This window comes from Eucyclogobius newberryi, unplaced genomic scaffold (assembly GCF_026437365.1).
Source record: "Eucyclogobius newberryi isolate DKJ021-1_F unplaced genomic scaffold, fEucNew1.0.hap1 SCAF_4, whole genome shotgun sequence".
Classification (NCBI taxonomy): Eukaryota; Metazoa; Chordata; class Actinopteri; order Gobiiformes; family Gobiidae; genus Eucyclogobius; species Eucyclogobius newberryi.
The window spans coordinates 13,597,960-13,619,651 of record NW_027316056.1 but is presented as its reverse complement, the minus strand read 5'-3'; the positions used below and the strand labels follow the sequence as shown (position 1 = coordinate 13,619,651).

Sequence of the window (21,692 nt, the reverse complement as noted above, 5' to 3'; positions counted from 1 at the left end):
GGCATCCTTTGGGCATGGCGGTGACTAGTGAAGCATGGCGGCATCTTTTGGGCATGGCGGTGACTAGTGAAGCATGGCGGCATCTTTTGGGCATGGCGGTGACTAGTGAAGCATGGCGGCATCTTTTGGGCATGGCGGTGACTAGTGAAGCATGGCGGCATCCTTTGGGCATGGCGGTGACTAGCCGGAGCAAAAAAAAAACCTGAGCGAGAACACTGCTAGATGATTGTAGAAAAAATGCTACAATAAGAGCTGATTAAAAATAAAATGTAATTTGTGATTATTTTCAGACATTATACATTTGTCTGATAATGAAACCTGAACTAATATGTTTAAAAATCTGTTTTAACACATTGCCGTTGGATATGAATAAAATATTGTTGTCGGGATGCTCTAAAACGTATTGAGATATACATTTTTATCTATCGCTCAGCCCTAGTTCACGTGTACAGATGACAAAATGCTTCAAACCTGCCCACAACCTGCCACAGCCACATACGCTCTCAGTAATCACACAGTACGTTTGTAAACCTACCTCTTTCTAATGACACCATTTGAAAACATCCTAAGAGCGCCGGGACTCAGTGCTAAATCACCGCGTTACCCTCCTTTTTTATCACAACTCCATTTCATTTGATTCTGCTCAGAGCTCGCCGCACCGCACTTTGACGGGGGAACCTCAAAAGCTCTCCCTCGTGAATGACTACAGTGTGTTCCAGCGCATTCTCTCATAAAGCTCCCGTTTGATCCACCGAGGTGCCACCAACCTGATTATTTCACTGCCTCTCGGCTTCACAGAACTACTGCTGTAATGATGGCCGCCACTTTGTAGTCGTCTATAACCCCGGCCTGCCCCCGCACCTCCTCGGTAAATACGGACAAATACATTTTTAGCCCTTCGCCGCTGTCCAGGCCTCTCGAGAATTACACCGCGGATGTTTGCAAAGTGTCCAGCTTCAGGGAAATGGTGAAGAAGATGACACCCTTAAAAGTGAATGTAGAATTGATTTAAAAGGGGTTGTAAAGTCTGCAGGAAATTGGTATTTTTTATCAGAAAGTCATGCTAAATGGAGCAGATTACATTATTATAGCCAGCAGCGTTGACTGGTAGAGATTAACTGTGCGAGTTTGTGCTTCTCTGATACAAGGAGTTTTACTGTATGTAGAAAGAATCGAGATTGTGCAGAACCCAATTGTCCTTTTAATCTTGCTGTCGCAAAGTGTTTTCTATTTGAAAGAGAACTGAGCTAGAGGATTTGAGTGGCAGTTCAAGTCAGGGATTTTTAATGTAAGATGGATCTGATGCCTTGTTAGAGGTTTATGCTAATTGAGAGCATTTTTGTCTTTTTCCACTTTCCATTTCATTTTCTTTTGTTCGGTTATCGGGATTGTTCACTGTAAGGTCAAACTATCAATGACCAAAACGTTTCCAAAGCTACTATTGTCAGTAAGGCTGCAATGATTAGTCGACTATAAAAAGTCATCCGTTGTATTTTAATCATCGTAATTGTTATTTGGAACAAATACATAAACAAAGACATTAGATAATAAAAATAGCAGCATTATCACATCAAAATGTCATCTGACTTTCTATCGATAATGCACTTTATTTGTAAATATTCTCTATCTAGAATCCTTCAGTCACCATATTTCAAACTTTTAATATTTGTTGTTGTATTTAAAATATCTCAATGCACAATAGAATTAATTGTTAAACATTGAACTAATTGAAATTTGAATTGCTGACTAGTTGTCCTTTCTTTTCTTTTTTGTTGTTGAATCTGTCTTCCAGCACTTTAGTCACTGTCATAAGTCTATCGAAGCTGGTGTTGTGGTATTGGCAAACAAAGCTGAACTTCAACCTGATGATATAAAACGTTGGTTATTAATTCACAGTTGGCAACGTCTCTCTTTTTTTCTTTATTTTGCCTTTTACCAGCTTGATATTTATGAACTCCTTTTGTCTAATTTCTTGCTGTCATCTCAGGTAATTAACATTGTCTCACTAATGGTGCTGAAAATAGCTAAAATAAACTATTGTGTTCCTGCTATTATTATTACTATACTTAATACAATTCACCATAGCAACATGTATATTTTCTCTATACATTTATGTTGAGTTATGGCTGCCCAAAGAATTCACTCATTTGATCAACTTTGTGGCTGTCTTAATTAGGGTTGTGAAAAGTATAGAAAATCAGATACTACTCGATACTAAAACTAGTATTAAAACTAGTTACTCATTTGAAGTATATACAAAAAATATATCCTTTTAACAGAACAAAATTGGAACTTTCCTGAACCGATTTAAATGATCTTGCGCTTTATCAGAGCTAGTTCAAGTGTTTATAAAGAAAGTGTAATTTATTCATGGAGAAAATACCAGTCTATTGTCTAGAATATTTACTTAAAAAGAGCATTTTAAATTATTGTTGTATCGACATCAGTATTGAGAATTGAGTACCGTATATTCCTGAGTATCAAAATCAAGTTCTACATGTAAGTATCGCAACACTAGTCTACACAACGCAAACTTGCAAAATGAACCCCTCAAATACCATATAGAGTTTCAATTATTTTTTAGCAGCTTCCGATCAAGTTTCTTATATGTTGACATAGGGCTTCAAACTTGCGTCCTTTCAATCCAATCGTCAGCTCCTTATTTGACGTCACTGTGGTCTGACGTAAACTGGATGGATTGTCTCGGTCTGCTCTGTCACGACACACATTTCTGCTGCTCCAAACACAAATACTGCTGCCGCTGAAGTACACATGCAGGTTGTGCTTGTCCTGCGCAAAGACAATCGATCCGACCGCAGATGGACAGGATGTTTATGGCTGGAGGACAATAGGAAAACTGTAGAGCCTCGCATCCGGTTTCCATGTCATAAGTTTCAAACAGACAAAGGGTCAATGGGTGTTACAATAATTACTGCAAATATTACTATCATGTGCTGATTTTCTTTGCTCCAGCGTTATAAGTTTTGTGATAAAATAAGATTTGAGCTATAAATGGTCAAATAATTAACTTGATCGATACAAAGTCTTTCATTCTTTTGTTAAAGGTTTATTGGGATTTTTCTTCTTTAAACTTATTGTTACATTGGAATACTGTAGGTTCAATATTATAGTTTATTGTGATATTTTTCTGTAGCAATATATCGCACTTCAAAATTAGTGTCCAGTTCTCCATTGCCTCAAACTGGCCACTGACTGTACTTTAAAAATATATTTGGGGTGGAGGCTAAAAGAAGAGGTGCAGAATACTGATAATGCGAACTACAGTGTGTATTATACTGTCATAATATGCAGTTGTCCATAACTTAGAAGACTGTTGTGGTACAATTACCGGTAGTACATATTTTGGTTCCATTTCTTTCTTGCCTTGGTTCAGTGATGTCACATTCCTTCAGCAGCTCCTTTGCAGAGTAAAAAAAAATACTGCTCATACTATGTGTGAGACTAATAAAAGTCCATATATTCAACACAATATAATATTATTATGACTGTGTTTGATTGATTCATGCCTGCCACATTTCTATTTTAACCTACCCACTATCGCCACCTACTTTTCTGTACTTACTCCTAATCATTAAAAGAAAAAAATCAGACTCGTTGACATAGTTGTGTAGGGTTATAAAATGTTGCATAGCTATTTAAAAAAACCTGTAAATTAAAATCCGATGCTTGTTATGGTGAAATTCTGCCATGAAGAGGCTTATCAGTTTTGTAGTTTTTAACAGGAAGTTAATTGTTCTGTCTGTATTATGAAGCTGTTTTAGATCAATAAGGCAGCTTACAATGAACAAAATGTGAAATAAATATCTACATATGTTATAGTTGAAAAGAACCGAATATTTCTTCTTTAAAACTGTAGTACCCATTGTTTTCCCCCATAGAATATAATGTAAAAGCAGGCTTTTAGCTAGAGGTCCGTCTTCACGTTTTTTGGACGGGGTATTTTGACATGTGGACGGGCATTTTCGAGTGCAAGGATGGTGTAATTTTTATTAATACATTTTAGAAAAGGGAATATCATCATTAAATCGGGCCGCGGAGCGTTTGACGATTGTCCGCCGGGGTCCGCGCTATGACAGTTTACTGTTTACAAGTGAAAATTTGCATGCCGCGCGCTGATTGGTCGACAAAGTTTGTGTGCTTGGCTCTGATTGGCTGCCGAGCCGTGGTCTGGAAAATGCCGAAGCTCCACGTTTGCCGAACCTCCACAGCCAAATACCATGTAAAATACGGCGCGATACGCCGCTCCTAAGTGGCAGAGTGTGATCCGTACGGCCGAGGGGCGCAGGCGGCGCCAGAGTATGGAAAGTCAATATGATACGAGAGGCGTGCGGGCGCCACTCTAGATCGCCGTGTAGGCGCCTCTGCGTTAAAAGCGCCGCTTTATTTTGTAAAAGCGTCGAAAAAAAGGTTGTGATACACATATTGGCTTTCCATAGCCTTCCCACGAGCGCCAAAGGCGCGAGCGACCATTTTTTAAGCCCCTGGACAAAATTATTTGGACAGGGTGTTTTCAAATCCCAGCTAAAAGCCTGTGTAAAAGCGACATGTGACAAAATGAGACCGCTGTGTGCTGTCTGCGTCTAATAATGACACATTTTATCTCTCGTAAAACCGGAAGTAAGAGTTCGTCCCACATGGAACTGTACAGTTAATGGAGTTTGAGCCAAAATCAAGGGTCAATCAATCAATTGACCAGCTTTAGCTTTGTCTACAGCCAATCCTCGGTCAGTAAAAGTTCCTCTGGAGAAATTAATTTTGCTTTTATTCTGTAAATGGCACTGATTGATTAATACAAGGAGAATCTTTATGTCAATATTTACTCCAATTTGCACTTATTGTAAGGCTAAATATCCAGTGGTGTGGGTCAATGTGCTATTGCTCCTGAAGTCTACCATTTCCTCATACTTATTACAAGTTATTTTGATGATTTTTTTTAATTTCTTCTCTGGAACAAAATCAATAAAGCATCAATATACAAGCTCATTGTAATAGTGTTGTCCGAGGGCGGTGGGTCAGCTGCTCTTCATCTTCTGCATCATTAGAGAAATCAATGTGCACACTTCATTGGGCACAGAATAGATTTTGGACACGGATAGTATTTGTAAGTGGTATAAATAATTACTTTATTGAGTGTTGACAACAGGTTGGTTCCAGGAACAGACTTGTTAACCTCACACTCTGACTCACACCACTGAGGTTTGTATTGTGTTTTTATGGAGGATGGTTTTGTGAAGTCTATTGCCTTAGAAGAGTCATTTCCTCGATGTATCAGTGCAATTAGTGGTGAGATCATTATAGCCGTATTTAGAAGGAAACTGAAATTAATGTACAAGGACTTTTTATGACTTGCTGTGGTAGTTTTTTTTAATTCATTTGTCGATGTTTCTGACGTAAAAGTGACCCACATCATAAATGCAGAGTCTGAAAAGGATGAAGACCTTTTGTATTTGCTGGAGAGTAGTGTTTTTTGATAATACTGATAATTGCGATGACTGGTAACCACGCGACTCTGAATCAGTGAAAAATTATGCAGAAAAATATTGCTAAATTTTTGCTCAATCGGAATAAAATTTAATAAAGAGTTCCTAGTTACTCAAACTGAATATTTTTGAACCAATGAGAGCTGCTTATTCTGAAATAAACTGGGCACTACAGGGACTTTTTAGTTTTTCTTTAATTTAGATTATAATAAAGCTCTCATATAGACAAAAATGATCTCAATATTTTTTGGGATTTATGACCATTAGCAGATAATATTTTAGTAATCCATCCAAAATGTCTTTGTTGTAGAGCTGGGTTGAAAAAATCGATTTTCCGATTTTTAATCAATTCGCATTTTAATGACCGATTATCGATTCGTACGTCCAAAGATCGATTAAAATATATATATATATATATATATTATTATTGTTGTTATTATTATTATTATTATTTTTTTTTTTTTGAAAAATGCTCAACGTTTACATTTTATACTTCCAGTTTCATTACTGGCAGTGTGTGAGCAGTTTTAAAATAAAAATGCTTTTGGTAGCAACCGCTTTTGAGTGAATTCTTAGTTATTTTCAAGCATAATAATGCACTGGTTAGTGTCCCAGTAGGAATCCACTGTTGCAGATGTAGTCACCTCAATGATGTCCTCCATTTATTAGAGCTGGGTTGAAATAATCGATTTTCCAATTTTTAATCGATTATCGATTCGTACGTCCAAAGATCGATTATTATTATTATTATTATTGATTTAAAAAAATAAATAAAATTCTTTTCTACATTTCCCTCAGTGAACTTCAATCTACCTTCAAGAAAGATAATTCAGGACTCCTGGATTATCTTTCTTGAAGGTAGATTGACCCTTAACCTTTTCATCAGTCTTCCAGCCATCAGTTACTACCAATACTTGTAAGATTTGCTGTTTAATATTGATATAATACTAGTTTTAATATGTTGCTTCTCTACACAGTCATGAAGTGAAGGAAACGGTTCAAATACATTTTTCATTTTTAATAACATTAACCCCCGGATCGAATCGAAATCGGATCGAATCGGAAATCAGATCAAAATCGGATCGAATCGGATGGAATCTGAGAAAATCGGAAAAAAACGATTTTGAAACGTAAAAATCGGAATCGAATCGATTCTTGAAATTTGAATCGAAACCCAGCTCTACTTTGTTGACATCTCTGTTGCACACAAAGTGGTGATGGTACTGTAAAAACTACATCATGTGCTGAATTATCTCTTTACATTCTGGTATAGAAGATTTTGGATGATTTAATTTTATTCATAGCATTTTTTTTTATATCTGGAAGAGGAATGACACCTGCGTAAATCTATGGAAAGGAAAAATTAAACCATACTTCGATTATTATATATTACATATTATTACATATATCGAATATTATAGCCAGAGGAGCAACATTTCCATGGAAACAAGCTGGATGAGGCTCATCCCAGTGGAGATGTAAGTGTCACAACCTCAGGAGGGGCCATGGGTATTTTAATTGTTGGGGTGCGCCCCTTTTACAGCTCGTGCTGGTGGGGCTCTCAACTGGCCCTGCACCAGTGGGCACCAACCCTCCGCTTCATTTCCTTTTCTTTCGTTCTCCACTGCGCACCATTTTATAACATCACTAAAGACCCAGACCATACGTACAGACAAACACTCCATCTGAGGTTACGTATTCACACTGACATCCACGTGTTATAATTACATTTCTTAGTATAGTCGGTTTCCCCATATTCTTTTTACTCTCACTTGAGTTATTACTTGGACAATTACTTTGTACCGCTCCTTGGGTAATATTGTTTTGAATTAACAATACTTTTGGCTGTTCTACTCACCTTTGCATGGCATGATAGTTGTAATCACTGTTGTACTCATGTTTTAGCGTGTAATAAATGTGACACGTTTATGTTTTTTCTGTTGTATGGCCTCTGTAGAATAGAACATTTTAAGCGGTCGAGTGAAACCAGGTAAGTTTAGAAGAGCAGCGTGAGGATTTGAAGTGGGCCATAAACGATGTGGTGCACTGTGGGAAATGAGTTTTTGCTCTTGAAAATGCAGACCGGCCCCTAGCGCTTGAACCAGAAACACAGGAGGAGCTCAATCAATCCGCCGTCACTGGACCTTTTTGTCCTTCCAGTTTGTGACACAACCAGAGCGAGTGGTTTAACGTTTGAAAACTCTTATTTGCACGAAAGGAGGAGGGTTTACAGTTTCTGCACCTGCCACACAGCCGTGATAAGAGCGCTCGGATTGCAACGTGGTTATCAGAATAGTTCACTGTTAGACAAGGTCAGACTGTTGGTGTCCATCACGTTTACAAAGCTACGACTGTCAGTAAGACTGCAACGCTTAATCGACTATAAAAAGTCACCACAGTTGTATTTTAATCATCGTATTTGTTATTTGGACCTTATAATAACTCTAAAAACATAAACAAAGACCTTATACAACAAAAATGGCAGCCTTATCACAAAAGAATAAACTATTTTTAACTTTCATCGACTTGATGCACAGAATACATTTTGGACACAATAAAGTAATTATTTATACCACTTACAAATACTATCTGAGTGTTGACAACAGGTTGGTTCCAGTAACAGACTTGTTAACCTCACACTCTGATTCACACCACTGTGAATACTGAGGTTTGTATTGTGTTTTTAGGGAGGATAGTTTTGTGAAATCTATTGCCTAAAGCGGCGTTCACACCACGGCGTCAAATTTGCGGCCGAGGCAAGAGTTGGACGCCTGTACATTTGAAGGCAGACGCCTCGGACGCTCGTCCTGGACGCCTCGGACGCTCGTCCTGGACGCCTCGGACGCTCGTCCTGGACGCCTCGGACGCTCATCCTGGACGCCCCAGACGCGCGTCCAAAAAATAAACTCGCTAGCAGACGCGCGTCCGAGGCGTCCAGAGCACATGCACAGTGGAGGGGTTTTTGTGTTTCCCTCTTTAGCTGTGCGATGGAAGGAACAGGTGGAGAAAGTGGCTTTTGTGGATTAACTTTACAAAGTCCAAAAATATATAATACGTATTTAGAAGTAAACAGAAATTAATGTACAAGGACATTTTATGACTAACTGTGGTAGTTTTTGCAATTCAATTGGCGATGTTTCTGATCTAAAAGTGAACTGATCAGAGTGTTGATTGACTCTGCGTGTGTTCGAGCACATGCCTTAAAAGGGCGCAGAGGAAGTCCCCTGGAGTCTGCTGCTGCTGCTGGTAATGAGATCTGGACAGCAGCCAATTATAAGATCAGAACATCAGGCCAACAGGACGACAGCTGCTCTCCAATCTACATCCAGGCAAAATACCGTACTTTTCGGACTATACGCGGCACCTGAATCTAATCCGCACCAGCTAAATTTCAAAAGAAAATCCATTTTGTACATACAAAGACCGCACTTGAATATAAACCGCTGGTATTTATGTCGTCATGTATTTACACAGAAAGGCAGAACACAGTTTTTTTGTTTTAATTTGGAATTTAAGACTCGCTTTATTTCCTCTGAAAGCTTTTGTTGTCTTTTGACTAAGTTCTCCCCTCTGCCGCCTCCTTCTGCCTCATTCATTTATACCAAGCTTACGTGCAGTGGCTCTAGTTCCTTCTTTAATGGCCATATCGATTGCGCTTAAAAGCTGCATTATGTTAGGGTTGGGTATTGCCTAGTACCTCACGATACAATACGTATCCCGATACAGCAAACTTGATACGATACGTGTCCTGATTCACGATATCCCTTAAAGGCGGTATGGACGATTTTTCGGCGATTTGAGAACGCAGGCGGAAGTGCGCATGCGCACTCCCCCGTGCGGACTGATACAACACACACGTGCGTTTGTTTATTAGCGCAACGGAGCGCATCGCATCTCTCGTCTCCCGTAGATTTCTGTCCACTTCTGCGTCAGCTCGAACTGTCTTTCTCCGTCTTCATTTTGCCCGTACACTGAGGGAACTATATTATGATAGATCCATGCGCTTAGGCACGCGGAAACGTGGGCACGAACCGCACAGGGCTGCAGGTGAGCGATAGGTGCGTTTTATGATTGATACGTGGCAGGACAAATGATTTATCCACGAGGAAATATGATAAAAAAATTGCTGAAAAAAATCGTCCATACCACCTTTAAAACCGGTGTTAGGGTTAGAATTATGGGGGATTTTTTGGCGCCAAATCTGAGTCTCTTTCCTCTTGGCGGGGACTGCCGAGTAGTTCATTCACATCACGTCAATCATAGGACCACCTACTGCTCACCTGCAGCCTCGTCCCCAGCATAGCAGCATGTTTCCCTGTGTCTGAGCCTATGGACCTATTATAATATAGTTTCCTCAGTGTACGGGACAAAATGAAGACTGAGAAAGACAGTTCAAGCTGGCTCAGGAGAGAGACGAGAGATGCGATGTGATCCGTTGCGCTAATAAACAAACGCACGTGTAGCAGCGAGGCTTTTTTCTGCTTCCGCACGGGGGGATAGTTCTCAAATCAGCGAAAAATCGTCCATTATTCCTTTACGGTTTACTTGGGTTATTTTATTAAATAGAATAACAAAATGCTTTAGAATCTCATGTTCACACGATCCTCAATATCAGAATAAGTGTGATTTTCAGCTGTCCTTTCATCCAATCCGCAAACACATGTCAATCCTCAGGTTATTGGAAATCTTTACAGTCTATTATACAAGTGCTAAAATGTAACACTGTGTCCTGTCACTGCAGGTTTATGTTGGCAGAAAACAAACAGAGGTCACCAGTTTGATAGATGAGATGTGCTGATGCTTGTTTGGGACTTTATTGAGCTTTGGCAGTTGCTTAAAGGATTGTGAAACTCTGAATCAAAATTATTTTAGTCACAGCATGAATTCTGTAATCCTTTTATTGCTTGTTCAGTGATTTAGGTTGGCACCAGAGACGACAAAACCTTGAGTGAGTCAAAATGAGTTATTCAATATCAATAGTGATTCAGAAGTAGCCTAAGACTAAGACTAAATATTAAGATTTCAAAATGTATTACAGTCCCCATATTGAAGTACAGTTCACAAAATAACTTTGACTTGTAAAAATCATTCCATGATGTATTCATCTGGAGTACAATTTGTTGTATTTTTGTGAAGATGATGTAAACATTCAGCCATATCATTAGCTTCTTTGCTCCTCTATTCCCATTTGAACACGTCTGTTTAAAAAGACACATCTGTTGCACTGGAGACAATTTAATAATAATCTGACCATTACCTTTGGACGTAACTTACTGACTTAACAAGCTAACATACAATTCATTCATAAAGCTAGTTTTAACTTATACAGTGAATAGAAAAAAACCCCAACAACAATTAAACATTTGAAAATCTCAAACTTAAATGAACACTTCAGAGCAGCATATGCTTCCTGCCAAAGAATCCTCTGCTCCTGCTCCCAGCTCAGTAAACACACGCACACGTACAAACGCACACATACACACACGTACGTACGTACACACACACACGCGCACACGCACACGCACACGCACACACACACACACACACGTACACACACGCACGCACGTACACACACGACTGACGGTGGCTTGTTTTTCCCGTTAAAGTGCTCAGTGGGAAGCGGACACCTCCAGATCCACCTGTTCCCAGAGTGTTGGACAAACCAAGGAAAATAATTAATTCATACAAGAGCCTTGACAGCATTTTCTGCTTTTTGCACAGTAAATTTCCCCAAAATGAAGTTGATTTTGGAATTACATTGAGAATAATCATGCGCAAAGGTCTAAGATGCATGCGTTTGTTAGTCACAATCTGTAAACTAATTGATTGTATTATTGTCATGCAAGCTAATATCAATCACATTATTAATTGCCTTCAGTGGAGGCGAGACGGGAAGGAATAATTTCATCTGTGCTGTTTGTTTTAGGATGTAATTATCTGGCTGTCTCTGTCTTCTTACTTGTAAGCATGATTAACTGCGCCCTTTTATAATTGTTAGTCTAGCCCTCCTTCACTACACCCCGGTGGGCAATGTTATGACTGGGTTAAATGCGGACTTCTCGTGTGCGTTTAAAGGTTGTGTCAGGCCTGATTCTAAAACGTAGGACCACCGAGGCAAAAATAAAATCCACATTGTTACGATTATCCACAATTCTTATAAAAATCAGCTCAATCTCATCAATCAACAATCAGATCCGTAAACAATGTAGGCCTATATAAGATTATTTTCACGTCCCTTTCTTCTCTTACCTCACATTAATACTTCTCTAAGGTGTGCTATCGTTTTCATTGTTGAATTTAAAGGCCAAATCTGCGCTTGAACCACTCAACACTTGGACATTTCCTGGATCAGTGCTAATGTCTGGTGTTTGTTTCTTTGCGTTCCTAAAACAAATGACCAAGTGATAAAGTAGAGGTATAAGGTATTATCGGTGTGTCTGTATAGATATATATTTTTAAAAATCACAATATATATCACAATGTTTGTTTTGGGCATGTGCAAAAAATATAAGAAAAGGAAAAGGCTAATAAAAAAAGCCCAAAAACCTTTAATCTTGATGCTTAATAATACAATCCAAAGATGTTTTTGGCAATATTTCATCATCCTCAATCACATGCTTTTACAAACTTTATATCGTCTTTAAAATATCAAAAATATCGAAAGTTGGAAAACACCCAGGGAATACCTTTTGAGCAGGTAATCCTTCCCTGCACCGGTGCAAACCTGAGTTCCCATTGAACTTTCCGCGCTTCTGTTCTATGCTCTTTGTCGAGGGACATCAGAAAGCCTCGGCTGCTTTGAAGAATGACAATTGAAATCTTTACCAGCGCAGGGCAGGAAGCCTCGTGTAGTGTTAGATCTGGAGGCTGGGGAGGCCCTCTTGGCTTTTAGACACGTCCAAATGGCTCCAGTGTCTTAAGGTGGACAGCTTGGATAAGTGCAAAAGGTTGAATTCATCATATTTATAATTCCTTAAGTCTAAAACTGAGCTGGAGCACAGGGGAGAAAGGCACTCGTAAAAGGACGTTTTGTCCTGGTTTTCGGTTAATATATCTATTCTGGGACAATACACATGAGACAAAAACTGTCTTTGTCAGGAAAAGTTAACTTGGGTTTAATCACAGGCACGATTGTTTTCTGCTGTAAGGACTTCAAAAGATTAATTTGGGGAAAATTGAGATCTAATTTCTAACAAAAAAGGTTCAACACAGTTTTAAATATATTTTTTTACCCCAGATTCTAGAGGGCAAAGTGAACATGTTAAGGATGTTATATTATGTATAATTTATTTTACAACTTGTTTAGCATCTTTAGTCAAAAGCGAGTTGGAAGTTATACCTTTACATTAACTCTCCACTTTTCAAATAATTGATCCTTATTACCGTAGTAGATTAAATCCGTTTATACCTTGCACAGACATCCAAAATGAAGTAATTTGTTTCTCGATTGCCTTTTTTATGACTTCTGAGGCCAAAGTTGAGGTAATCAAGATCAAATTTGTCCAGTTTCCAGTCCCGTAATGGTTTCTATCAGTAAAATACAGTCCATGAGTGGTTCAGAGTCGAGTTTATTGCTTTTGGCCCAAAGACACTCAGTAAATCAAACAGACTTTGTGAGTAATGGAGCTGTCCCTTCACTTTGTATGAGAGTTATTATTACCGTATATCACAGTGTAATCAGGCAGAAAACTTGTACATGAATGCCCGCAGCAGGTCAGCCTCCTGGATCACATGGTGTTTGCAGGAATAAGGAAGTAAATCGGGTAAAAACTGCCAATAAATCTGTATGAATCATCTTGAATCCCCGTACTTGGTCATTGTGGACAAAAACTAAAAGGGTTAAAAAGAGTTAATTGCAACATTTTTAACCTGTTTCTTGGTTCTGTTTTTTTTGTCAGGGTTTGCCACTTTACATTAAATGCCCCTCCAGTCGTTGGCACACAACAACATACGCCTCGAACTGGCCACACCCCCAGTCACCCTCTGCAAACATGACAAAACCGGCTGTATACAATGGCATGGCTAATCTAAACATCTAGCAAATATTAGGGCAGCAACAAACAATAAATTCTGTTGTCGACTAGTCGGCGATCCTTTTTCGATTAGTTGACTATTGAAACGATTATTTTATTATCATGGAGACTTTACATACACGATTAATCAAATAAAGTTTGAAATATGATGGCTGAAAACATGAGAATATTAACACAGTATATTAATAATGCATCTATTCTCTTTTTTTTTTGACAATTTCAATTATCAAAATACGACCACGATCATTTTTTTTTTATTGTTGACTCATTTTTTATATTCACTTTTATTTATTTGGTCGGGACAGTTGCATGTTAATGACCGTAGCGGTGGGTTCATTTTCATCCGTTGTCCCGCATTCACTCTCACAACACACTGTCATTTATGCACATGTTTTTAGTGGTAGGGGAAACCTACACAAAAAGGCCCTGATCCACCCAGGACTCGATCCCACGATCCCAAAGAATGAAACTGGAGTCTGAGCGTGTTTGTTGACTTTTCTCATTGACACCTTCACTTCTTATTACAAATGACTGTGTAATCAGACAGAAAACTTGTGCAGGAGAGCAAGTGACGGGTCAGCATCTTGATTTGTCAGCTAAAGGCCATTGGATAAGTACGTCACATTGAAGCGTCATGTATGTATTGATTCTTGTCCCGCTGCGTCCCACTGGCACACTGACCTTTTTCCGGTCAGCAGGGAGGCCCTAGCTGCTTTAATTACCTTCATAACAGAGCTCCTCACAAAGCAAACATCCCAACGAAGACGCGTAACCCAGTTTACACACAATGTGACCCCGACCGATCCACTGCACAGTCCACAGAGACAGTCCCAGCCTCACCTGCTAAAGGTCGACACAGGCCTCTATTGACCCACACGGGCCACGCTGTGGATGCAATCGGATGGATCCCGGACTCACTACTCTGTAAATAGAGTCAGGCATTAATATTTATAGACAAACATTCAATCTTGCTCATATCGGATTGTGTTTCACTGTGTTCTGTCGCTTCACACATATTTCTTGGAATGTATTTGTTTTTTGTTTTATTTAGAGCTATCGTAGGGCTAAAATCTGCTGGGATCGCACAAACATATCTATCAAACATGTTCTGTAGAGCTATCTAACCCTGCTTCTTGCATTATTTACCAGGGTTTTTAAATACTTTTAAATAGCACATTTCACAAAGTGCTGCACAGAGACAGAATGACAACAAAAATAATAATATAAGAACAAAAAAGGAATAAATGCCCAGTTTAATCTTACTAGTCCTAAAACGATACAACCAGAGCTGTGAAATCAGATGAGGGCAAAACCATAAATTAACAATAATTAAATAAAATCAATAAATACATAAACACAGAACAATTTACCATTAAAAGATATATCTGCGGTAACAATTGCGATTTTAACTTAAAGTGAAATTAAGTCAATCCCTTTTTGGTAACGATTTTTTCATGGTGATGCATGGTTGGAAAAATCTTTATTCTTTCCTTGTTGAAGGCCATTGGCGTCTTGTTTGGCCAGTTTTTAACCTGTTTTCTTTATTTGTCTTCATTTTGTGGCTCATGTGTTTGACGTTGGCGCTGTCGTAAGTGTTTCATCGATGTCTCTGACCTGGTATGTGGCCGCGCCATCTCCGCTGTACATTCTTTACACACTGTGTGCTCATGCTATTCTTCCTCGCACGGAACTACCCAACCATTCAATGAAACAAAAAGTCACTAACATCTGAAACTTGATCAAGCTCAATTACTTTTTGCTAAAAGGGGACAGTTACACACACGTCCTTGACTGCACTGGCCCTGCAGTAAGATGGAACAAAGGGGATTTATGCTGCGAATAAGAAAGAAGCCTTGAAAAGCAAGTTGAGTCTTCTCTATCCTGTGTCCTTGGCTCTCTTAGCTCGCCTTATCTACATGTGGGACCTTCTTGAATAGTGAACATGTTTTAATTTAGACACTCACACATTTCCATCATTACAAAATATATTCATAGTATAAATTATGATACATATTAGGGAAAATACTTTCTATAGAGATCATACTCATACAAGATAATTGATCAAGGGTTCACAAAAGGTCCACTTTGTTCCTCCTTTCTTTTCAGTCATGATACTTGTTTCGATACTAGATTTAGTACCGATTTATTATTTGGGTTTTGATACTTTTGACAATCCTATATTGTGCCTTTCTTACTTTTGAACTTGATTTTACAAAAAGAAATGTTGTTTTTACTAATGCACGGCTCAAATGACTACATTTTATTTTATTATGTACATGTCATGCCGTTTTTGTATAGAGTGTTCAATGTTTGTTGTCTGTGTTGCACTGAACCACCAGGACAATTCCTACGTTAGTGAATTTTTGTTCATCAACAAATGGCAATAAACCCGATTCTGATTAAATAGCATTTTATCCACCTGATGACAATGTCGCACTGCCATATTAAATGTCACACTGTTGTTGGTATTTCTTTGCCTTTGGGAAAAGGACAACGTTTAATAGCAATTTTATATGAAAAGCCATAGTTTGAGCACAAAGTCACCACATTATAAGCATACAATATAAACATACTGACATAAGCTTTTGTCCTTCGCCTCATTAACCCCTAAGTGTCTCTTGTGTTTCAGATGAAGACGGTGAGCGTAGCGCTGGTGCTGTGCCTCAACGTCGGAGTGGACCCTCCTGATGTGGTCAAGACCTCCCCCTGCGCCCGGCTCGAGTGCTGGATCGGTGAGACATTTCAAACATTACAAAGCCGCATCAACAATAAGAGTGATACTATTGGTGAACAATGTGAAGGCAACGGCGCAACACTTTATAATAATACTAAACACATTTACAGTACTTGAAGACATGAGTGTACCCTCTAAAGCTGCAAATACAATAATTTAAAGAGCATAATGGGCAGTGATCATGCAGTAACTCGCCTAGGAATGAGCAAATTTTTTTCCTTTTTGTTTGGAGGAATCTATTTTGATGAGTAGTGACCAGCTAAAATTCCAGCTCAGTATTTTTGGGTTTAAGGAATGACCATTGGACAGTTATGGACAAACAACTGTTCGTTTTGGATTGAGCCATATTCACAAAGAAAAACACACTTGCTAACAGGACACTATATGTTACAGTCATCATAAATAGTTCAAATGAAGCGTCAAATAAAAATATATACATTTTCCTTCCATTAAGATACGGTACTATCACCCAATTGGATTTGTTTTATCCATCCCAACTTTTTGTATTTTGTTTAATGCAAGGTTTTGAAATGTATTTAAGTATTTCTCAGTAGTTATTAATTGTAGAAAAAGGCTTGACTTCTAGTACGTAATGCCTTTGTAGTTTCATGATCTTGTAGCAAAAGCTTGTACCTTTTTAGAGATATTTTTGCCCCATTTTCCCCTGGGAGCTCTGTCACAGTGGGGCAAAGCAGAGCGCACCCTCCACAACAAAAGCACAAGCGTGTCTCCACTATCAGGAGGGTTTTGTTCACGTCCCCAGAGACTCATCCACTTTTGGAGAGGACTTTAAAGGCTCCACACAATAAAAGTTTTTAAAAAGTGTAGACGCTTTTTAGAGATGCTGTCAATGCGAGACGTGCACTTTTCAGAGGCCGTGCCCAGGTCTAACAAAACTCTACATAATATAAAAACCTGCATGCGGCCTGGACCAAAAAATACTGTTCTCATGTCCTTGGGTAGGACACTTCACTCACCTTTTGTATAAATGCTTTGAGTGTGGAACTGTATTCACAAGCTGAGGTTGATTCATTATTAACTATAAAATGCTCTGTCCTGTACTACTACTTCTATACTTATTTCACACAGTAATCAGAAAGCATGAATAGCAATACTACATTAATACCAACCATTCTCAGGCTTCATTTCACTGTCAAAGCAATAAAAGTGATGTGAACAAAGCCTACTTTAATGCTTGCATCATAATGAAACTGGATTTTAGCTCCTCTCGGCATCTTCAAAGACAATCCGATGTCCTGAGTCTGTATTCATACTGGATTGGTCTGGCTCATAAGTTTTCTATTGTGATAGTGCTTCCAGTGCATTTATCGAAACAGCCATGGTTTATTTTTCTGGCTGAAGGATATTATTCTTTCCTCTTACATTGTCAACACATCCTCACGGTCTGATGTCTATTTCTTCAAGCCCCATTGATTAACTACATCAGTGTTTCAAAATGAGAAGTTGCTTGTCATTTTACAAAATGCCAAGAGGAGTAACAGTTTATCTAAAGTGTTTGTTTTATGTGCAGTCCCAGTTCTGAATTTAAGAGGCTGTAAAGTTATTTAGACTATATATATATAGCAATAGAGAATCTCTGAGAGAGTCATTCCCACTGGCGCCATTAAACTGCTGAACCTCGACTGTAATGATGCCCCACTGTTGTAATAGAAATATGTTGTGACGCTACTGTATATTTATAAGCTAAGCTGTCATGTGTTTTTCTTTTACAATTCATTTGATTAAAAAAAGATGGATGAGGAATAACTATATTTCTGATTGTTATTCTGATAAAAGTGAATTACGAAACATGTTTATGTTAAAATAATTAGACATGAACTGGAGCCTCCCACACATTGTATAGAAATATCTTGTCTTTGCAGGAGTGTTCAATGTCAATGAAGCGCCCAATTAAAATGTTGCCATTTTCTGAACTAATAAGTGAAATTGATGACAACATGAAAGATAATGATGTAAATAAAATCTAAGTAAATGTGCTTCTTCTGCCTTCAGATCCCTTGTCGATGAGTCCACAGAAAGCCCTGGAGGCGATCGGGGGAAACCTCCAGAAGCAGTATGAAAACTGGCAGCCTCGGGTGAGTGGGTTCAATGCTGTTTTTTCCTAATGATGCAAGCTCCATGTTTACTCGCGTTCAAAACTGCATCAGCCGACTGAAGCTACTTTCACGTCGGAGCACATTGGAATCAGATGAGCTCTGCGCGTCAGTTTCCAATCATCATCATGTATCAGTCATAGTGATCCCTATTGTATCTGTTGTAGCTGCTATTTCGCTGAGATTTTTAAGATGCGTTTGACAGAACGTATGACTTGCTTTTAGAAAGGTTCAGCTATTCAACAAAATTATTGCATCATTGCTTACTAACAAGTTCTGTTGCAAGACATTTTGTATGACTGTCGATCCCAAGTGTGTCCTACAATTTGTGTTGATCTCATTTAAAAGGCAAGCATTTTAATCAACATTTTAATCTATTGGCCAATCCTGTGGCAGTAATAGCGCGTGGTAAGATGGCGCAGCTTAAGGCTGCCTCTGCGTTTTGGTACGCTTTGTTTTGTCTGTTTTGTTCATAAATTGTGTGTCTGCATGCTCTTACACCTGTGAAGAGCTCTTATCCATCAGGACCACAACTCCTTACGGATCTAGTTCCAGTTTTGCAGAAATAGCTCTTATTAGAGCTGCCACAGATAGCTTGGATGAGTACCTGGACACTGTGATGTCATACATTCGATTCTGTGAGGACAGCATTGTACCAACACACACCAAAGTCACCTTCAACATTGACAAAACCTGGTTCACACCAAAACTGAGGCAGTCAAAACAGCAGAAGGAGGCGGTACACAGGGCCGGTGACAGAGAGCGCTACAAAGAGGCAATGTACGGATTTAGCAGGGAGGTGTCGGGTGCTAGATGTCAGTACAATACGCATCTGAAGCAGCAGTTCTCCAACAACAAGCCCACCTCTGTGTGGAGTGGGCTCCGGCTTCTCACCAACTACAAGCCCAGGGCCCCGTCTTCCTTCTACTGCAGATTTGACACCACCTCCCCCACTATGGCCACATGTCTTTTGGTATTAAGGCATTTAAATGTATTTCCAGTGAGCACTGTATAAATACACAATTTTATTCACAATTTTGGTAAAAATGCTCAAAATGCACTGCAAAAACCCTCAAAACGTGCCGCAAAAACCCTCAAAACGTGCCGCAAAAACGTAGGACGCCCAAGATGCGCGTCCACATAGACTTTGAATATAAACTGGACGCTTTGGCGCGACTATACTTGTTTATTTGAAGTAGTATTTTAAAGGCGCAATGGACGATTTTTCGGCGATTTGAGAACGCAGGCGGAAGTGCGCATGCGCACTCCCCCGTGCGGACTGATACAACACACACGTGCGTTTGTTTATTAGCGCGATAGATCGCATCGCATCTCTCGTCTCCCGTATATTTCTGTCTCTTCTGAGTCAGCTCAAACAGTCTTTCTCAGTCTTCATTTTGCCCCGTACACTGAGGGAACTATATTATATCAATGCGCTTAGACACGCGGAAATGTGGGATGAACCGCACGCGGCTGCAGGTGAGCGGTAGGTGCGTTTTATGATTGATACGTGGCAGGACTAATCGTCAGTCCACGCCACGAGAAAATAAGACTCAAATTTATGCCAAAAAAAATCGTCCATTCAACCTTTAATGATGGCGCTACCAAAAATATGTAATGAAGTTGGGTTAATAGGGATGGTTTAGTTCCCCCCATGTCAAATCGGATGATGGGCCATTTTGATTGATCATGTTGGGGATGGCGGGGGCGCCATCCCTGAATGTACGTAGTGAGACCCCTGTAGTCCTAAGCTTTCCAAGTTTCCACACTTTGGAAAGGATTTTATGTTGTAACTTAAACATGTCTAATTGGTCAATCTTGGTTCAATATTCGGTATTAAATATAATGCCTGCATTAATGTCATGACAACTACTGGCTACAGTTTTTATTGTAATAGCTGCTTTACATTTTTCTTTTTGTTCAGCCTGAGGAAGGTGTGAAGCGGAGTAACACTAACAGCTTACTCTTCTATTTTTAAAATGACAGTGAGGGCACTGTAATCTTTTTCTTATTATGTTGATTTTGTTTTAATGTTTATGCCCTGCAGAAGAAACGCCCACGATTGCTGGAGCTATTTCTAGTGTTTTCTTTACACATACATCGTTTGCTCCAAACGGTTGTTTATATAGTTTCTGAGTGCATTTGTATTCTTGCCAGCGGCCGCCCTTCTCCTTGGACATTGGCTGTTGGCAAACAGAGTTTTCCCACAGGCTCTGGAGTCGACTTGTCCTTCTCTCTGCGGTGAGCACAGCGGCACTGAAGCTGCTCGCAAGGGCAGCAATAGCTACTCACCAATAATGAAGGTATTCTTGTGGTCATCTCAGAAAACCTTCAGGAGGTGCAGAGGTTCAAGGAAAGTGGGTCAAGTTGAGCTTAAGGCTTTATCTTGCTTTTGAACAAGATTTAAAAGTGTACTATGTTTCTGCTCCACTCTATGGATGTGTTAGACTTTTCCAGTCCGGCATTAAAGGTGTTTATCCCTGGAGACGAGCAGGTGAAGCCTCCAGACAAAATTATGAGTCAGGTTTGTGGAGAGGCCATCCCCCTCAGAGTAAGAATGCAAGGGTATTTGGTGTAATGTCAACACCTGTAATTGAGTAAATGCAGGATAGACATGTTTAATGCCATTCTGTGGTCTATTGTTACTTTATCCATAGATTAAGGCTTAGGACTGGCACAAACAGGATCCTGGTCTTTCCCGAGTTGCCAGAATAAATTAGTCATTTCCTAGCGTGATATATATTCGTATGTTGGATGATCTTACAATGCTGTTTTCTTACTTTATCCAGTAGTTGTCATGGCGTATTGCTTATATCCCAAAAACCTTTTCTTTTTAAGATTGTAACACAATAACACTCTAACACAGATGTTAAACTTCAGTGCCTCTAACAATTATTCACAATTATTGACAAATGACAAAACAAAAGTGAAATCCTTAATTTTCTTTCTAATACATTACTTTTCCAATAGCATGACCACCTTTTTGTCGTTGCTGAAATCAATCTTTTTAAATGTTAAAGTTATTGTGATAAAAACAGCAATATTAAAAACATTTTACCCTTTTCTGTTTTTTGAGTATAGATTAAATGGAAATTTATTATTTATTATTATTATTTTTATTATTAGGTTTATTTCTCAAAATTATATTGTGACCTAAATAATCATGATCTTTACATCCATAGTTTGAATTTGATAGATTTACTCATTAGAGAGCAATTTATCCATCCATCTTCTTCTATCCGGGGCCGGGTCACGGGGGCCGCAGTCTAAACAGGGACTCCCCGACTTCCCTCTCCCCAGCCACCTCCGG

General features: G+C 39.1%; 1 protein-coding gene across 5 annotated transcripts in view; it reads left to right on the top strand.

The window, feature by feature from the left end:
* The window catches only part of rptor (regulatory associated protein of MTOR, complex 1), a 219,273-nt gene that overhangs the window by 8,499 nt on the left and 189,082 nt on the right, over nt 1-21,692 (top strand). For all 5 annotated transcript variants that reach the window (XM_072462410.1, XM_072462409.1, XM_072462407.1 and 2 more), the window contains exons 3-4: nt 16,164-16,266; nt 18,282-18,364. In XM_072462410.1, the coding sequence (XP_072318511.1) occupies nt 16,164-16,266; nt 18,282-18,364 (186 nt within the window). The remainder of the gene's footprint in view (nt 1-16,163; nt 16,267-18,281; nt 18,365-21,692) is intronic.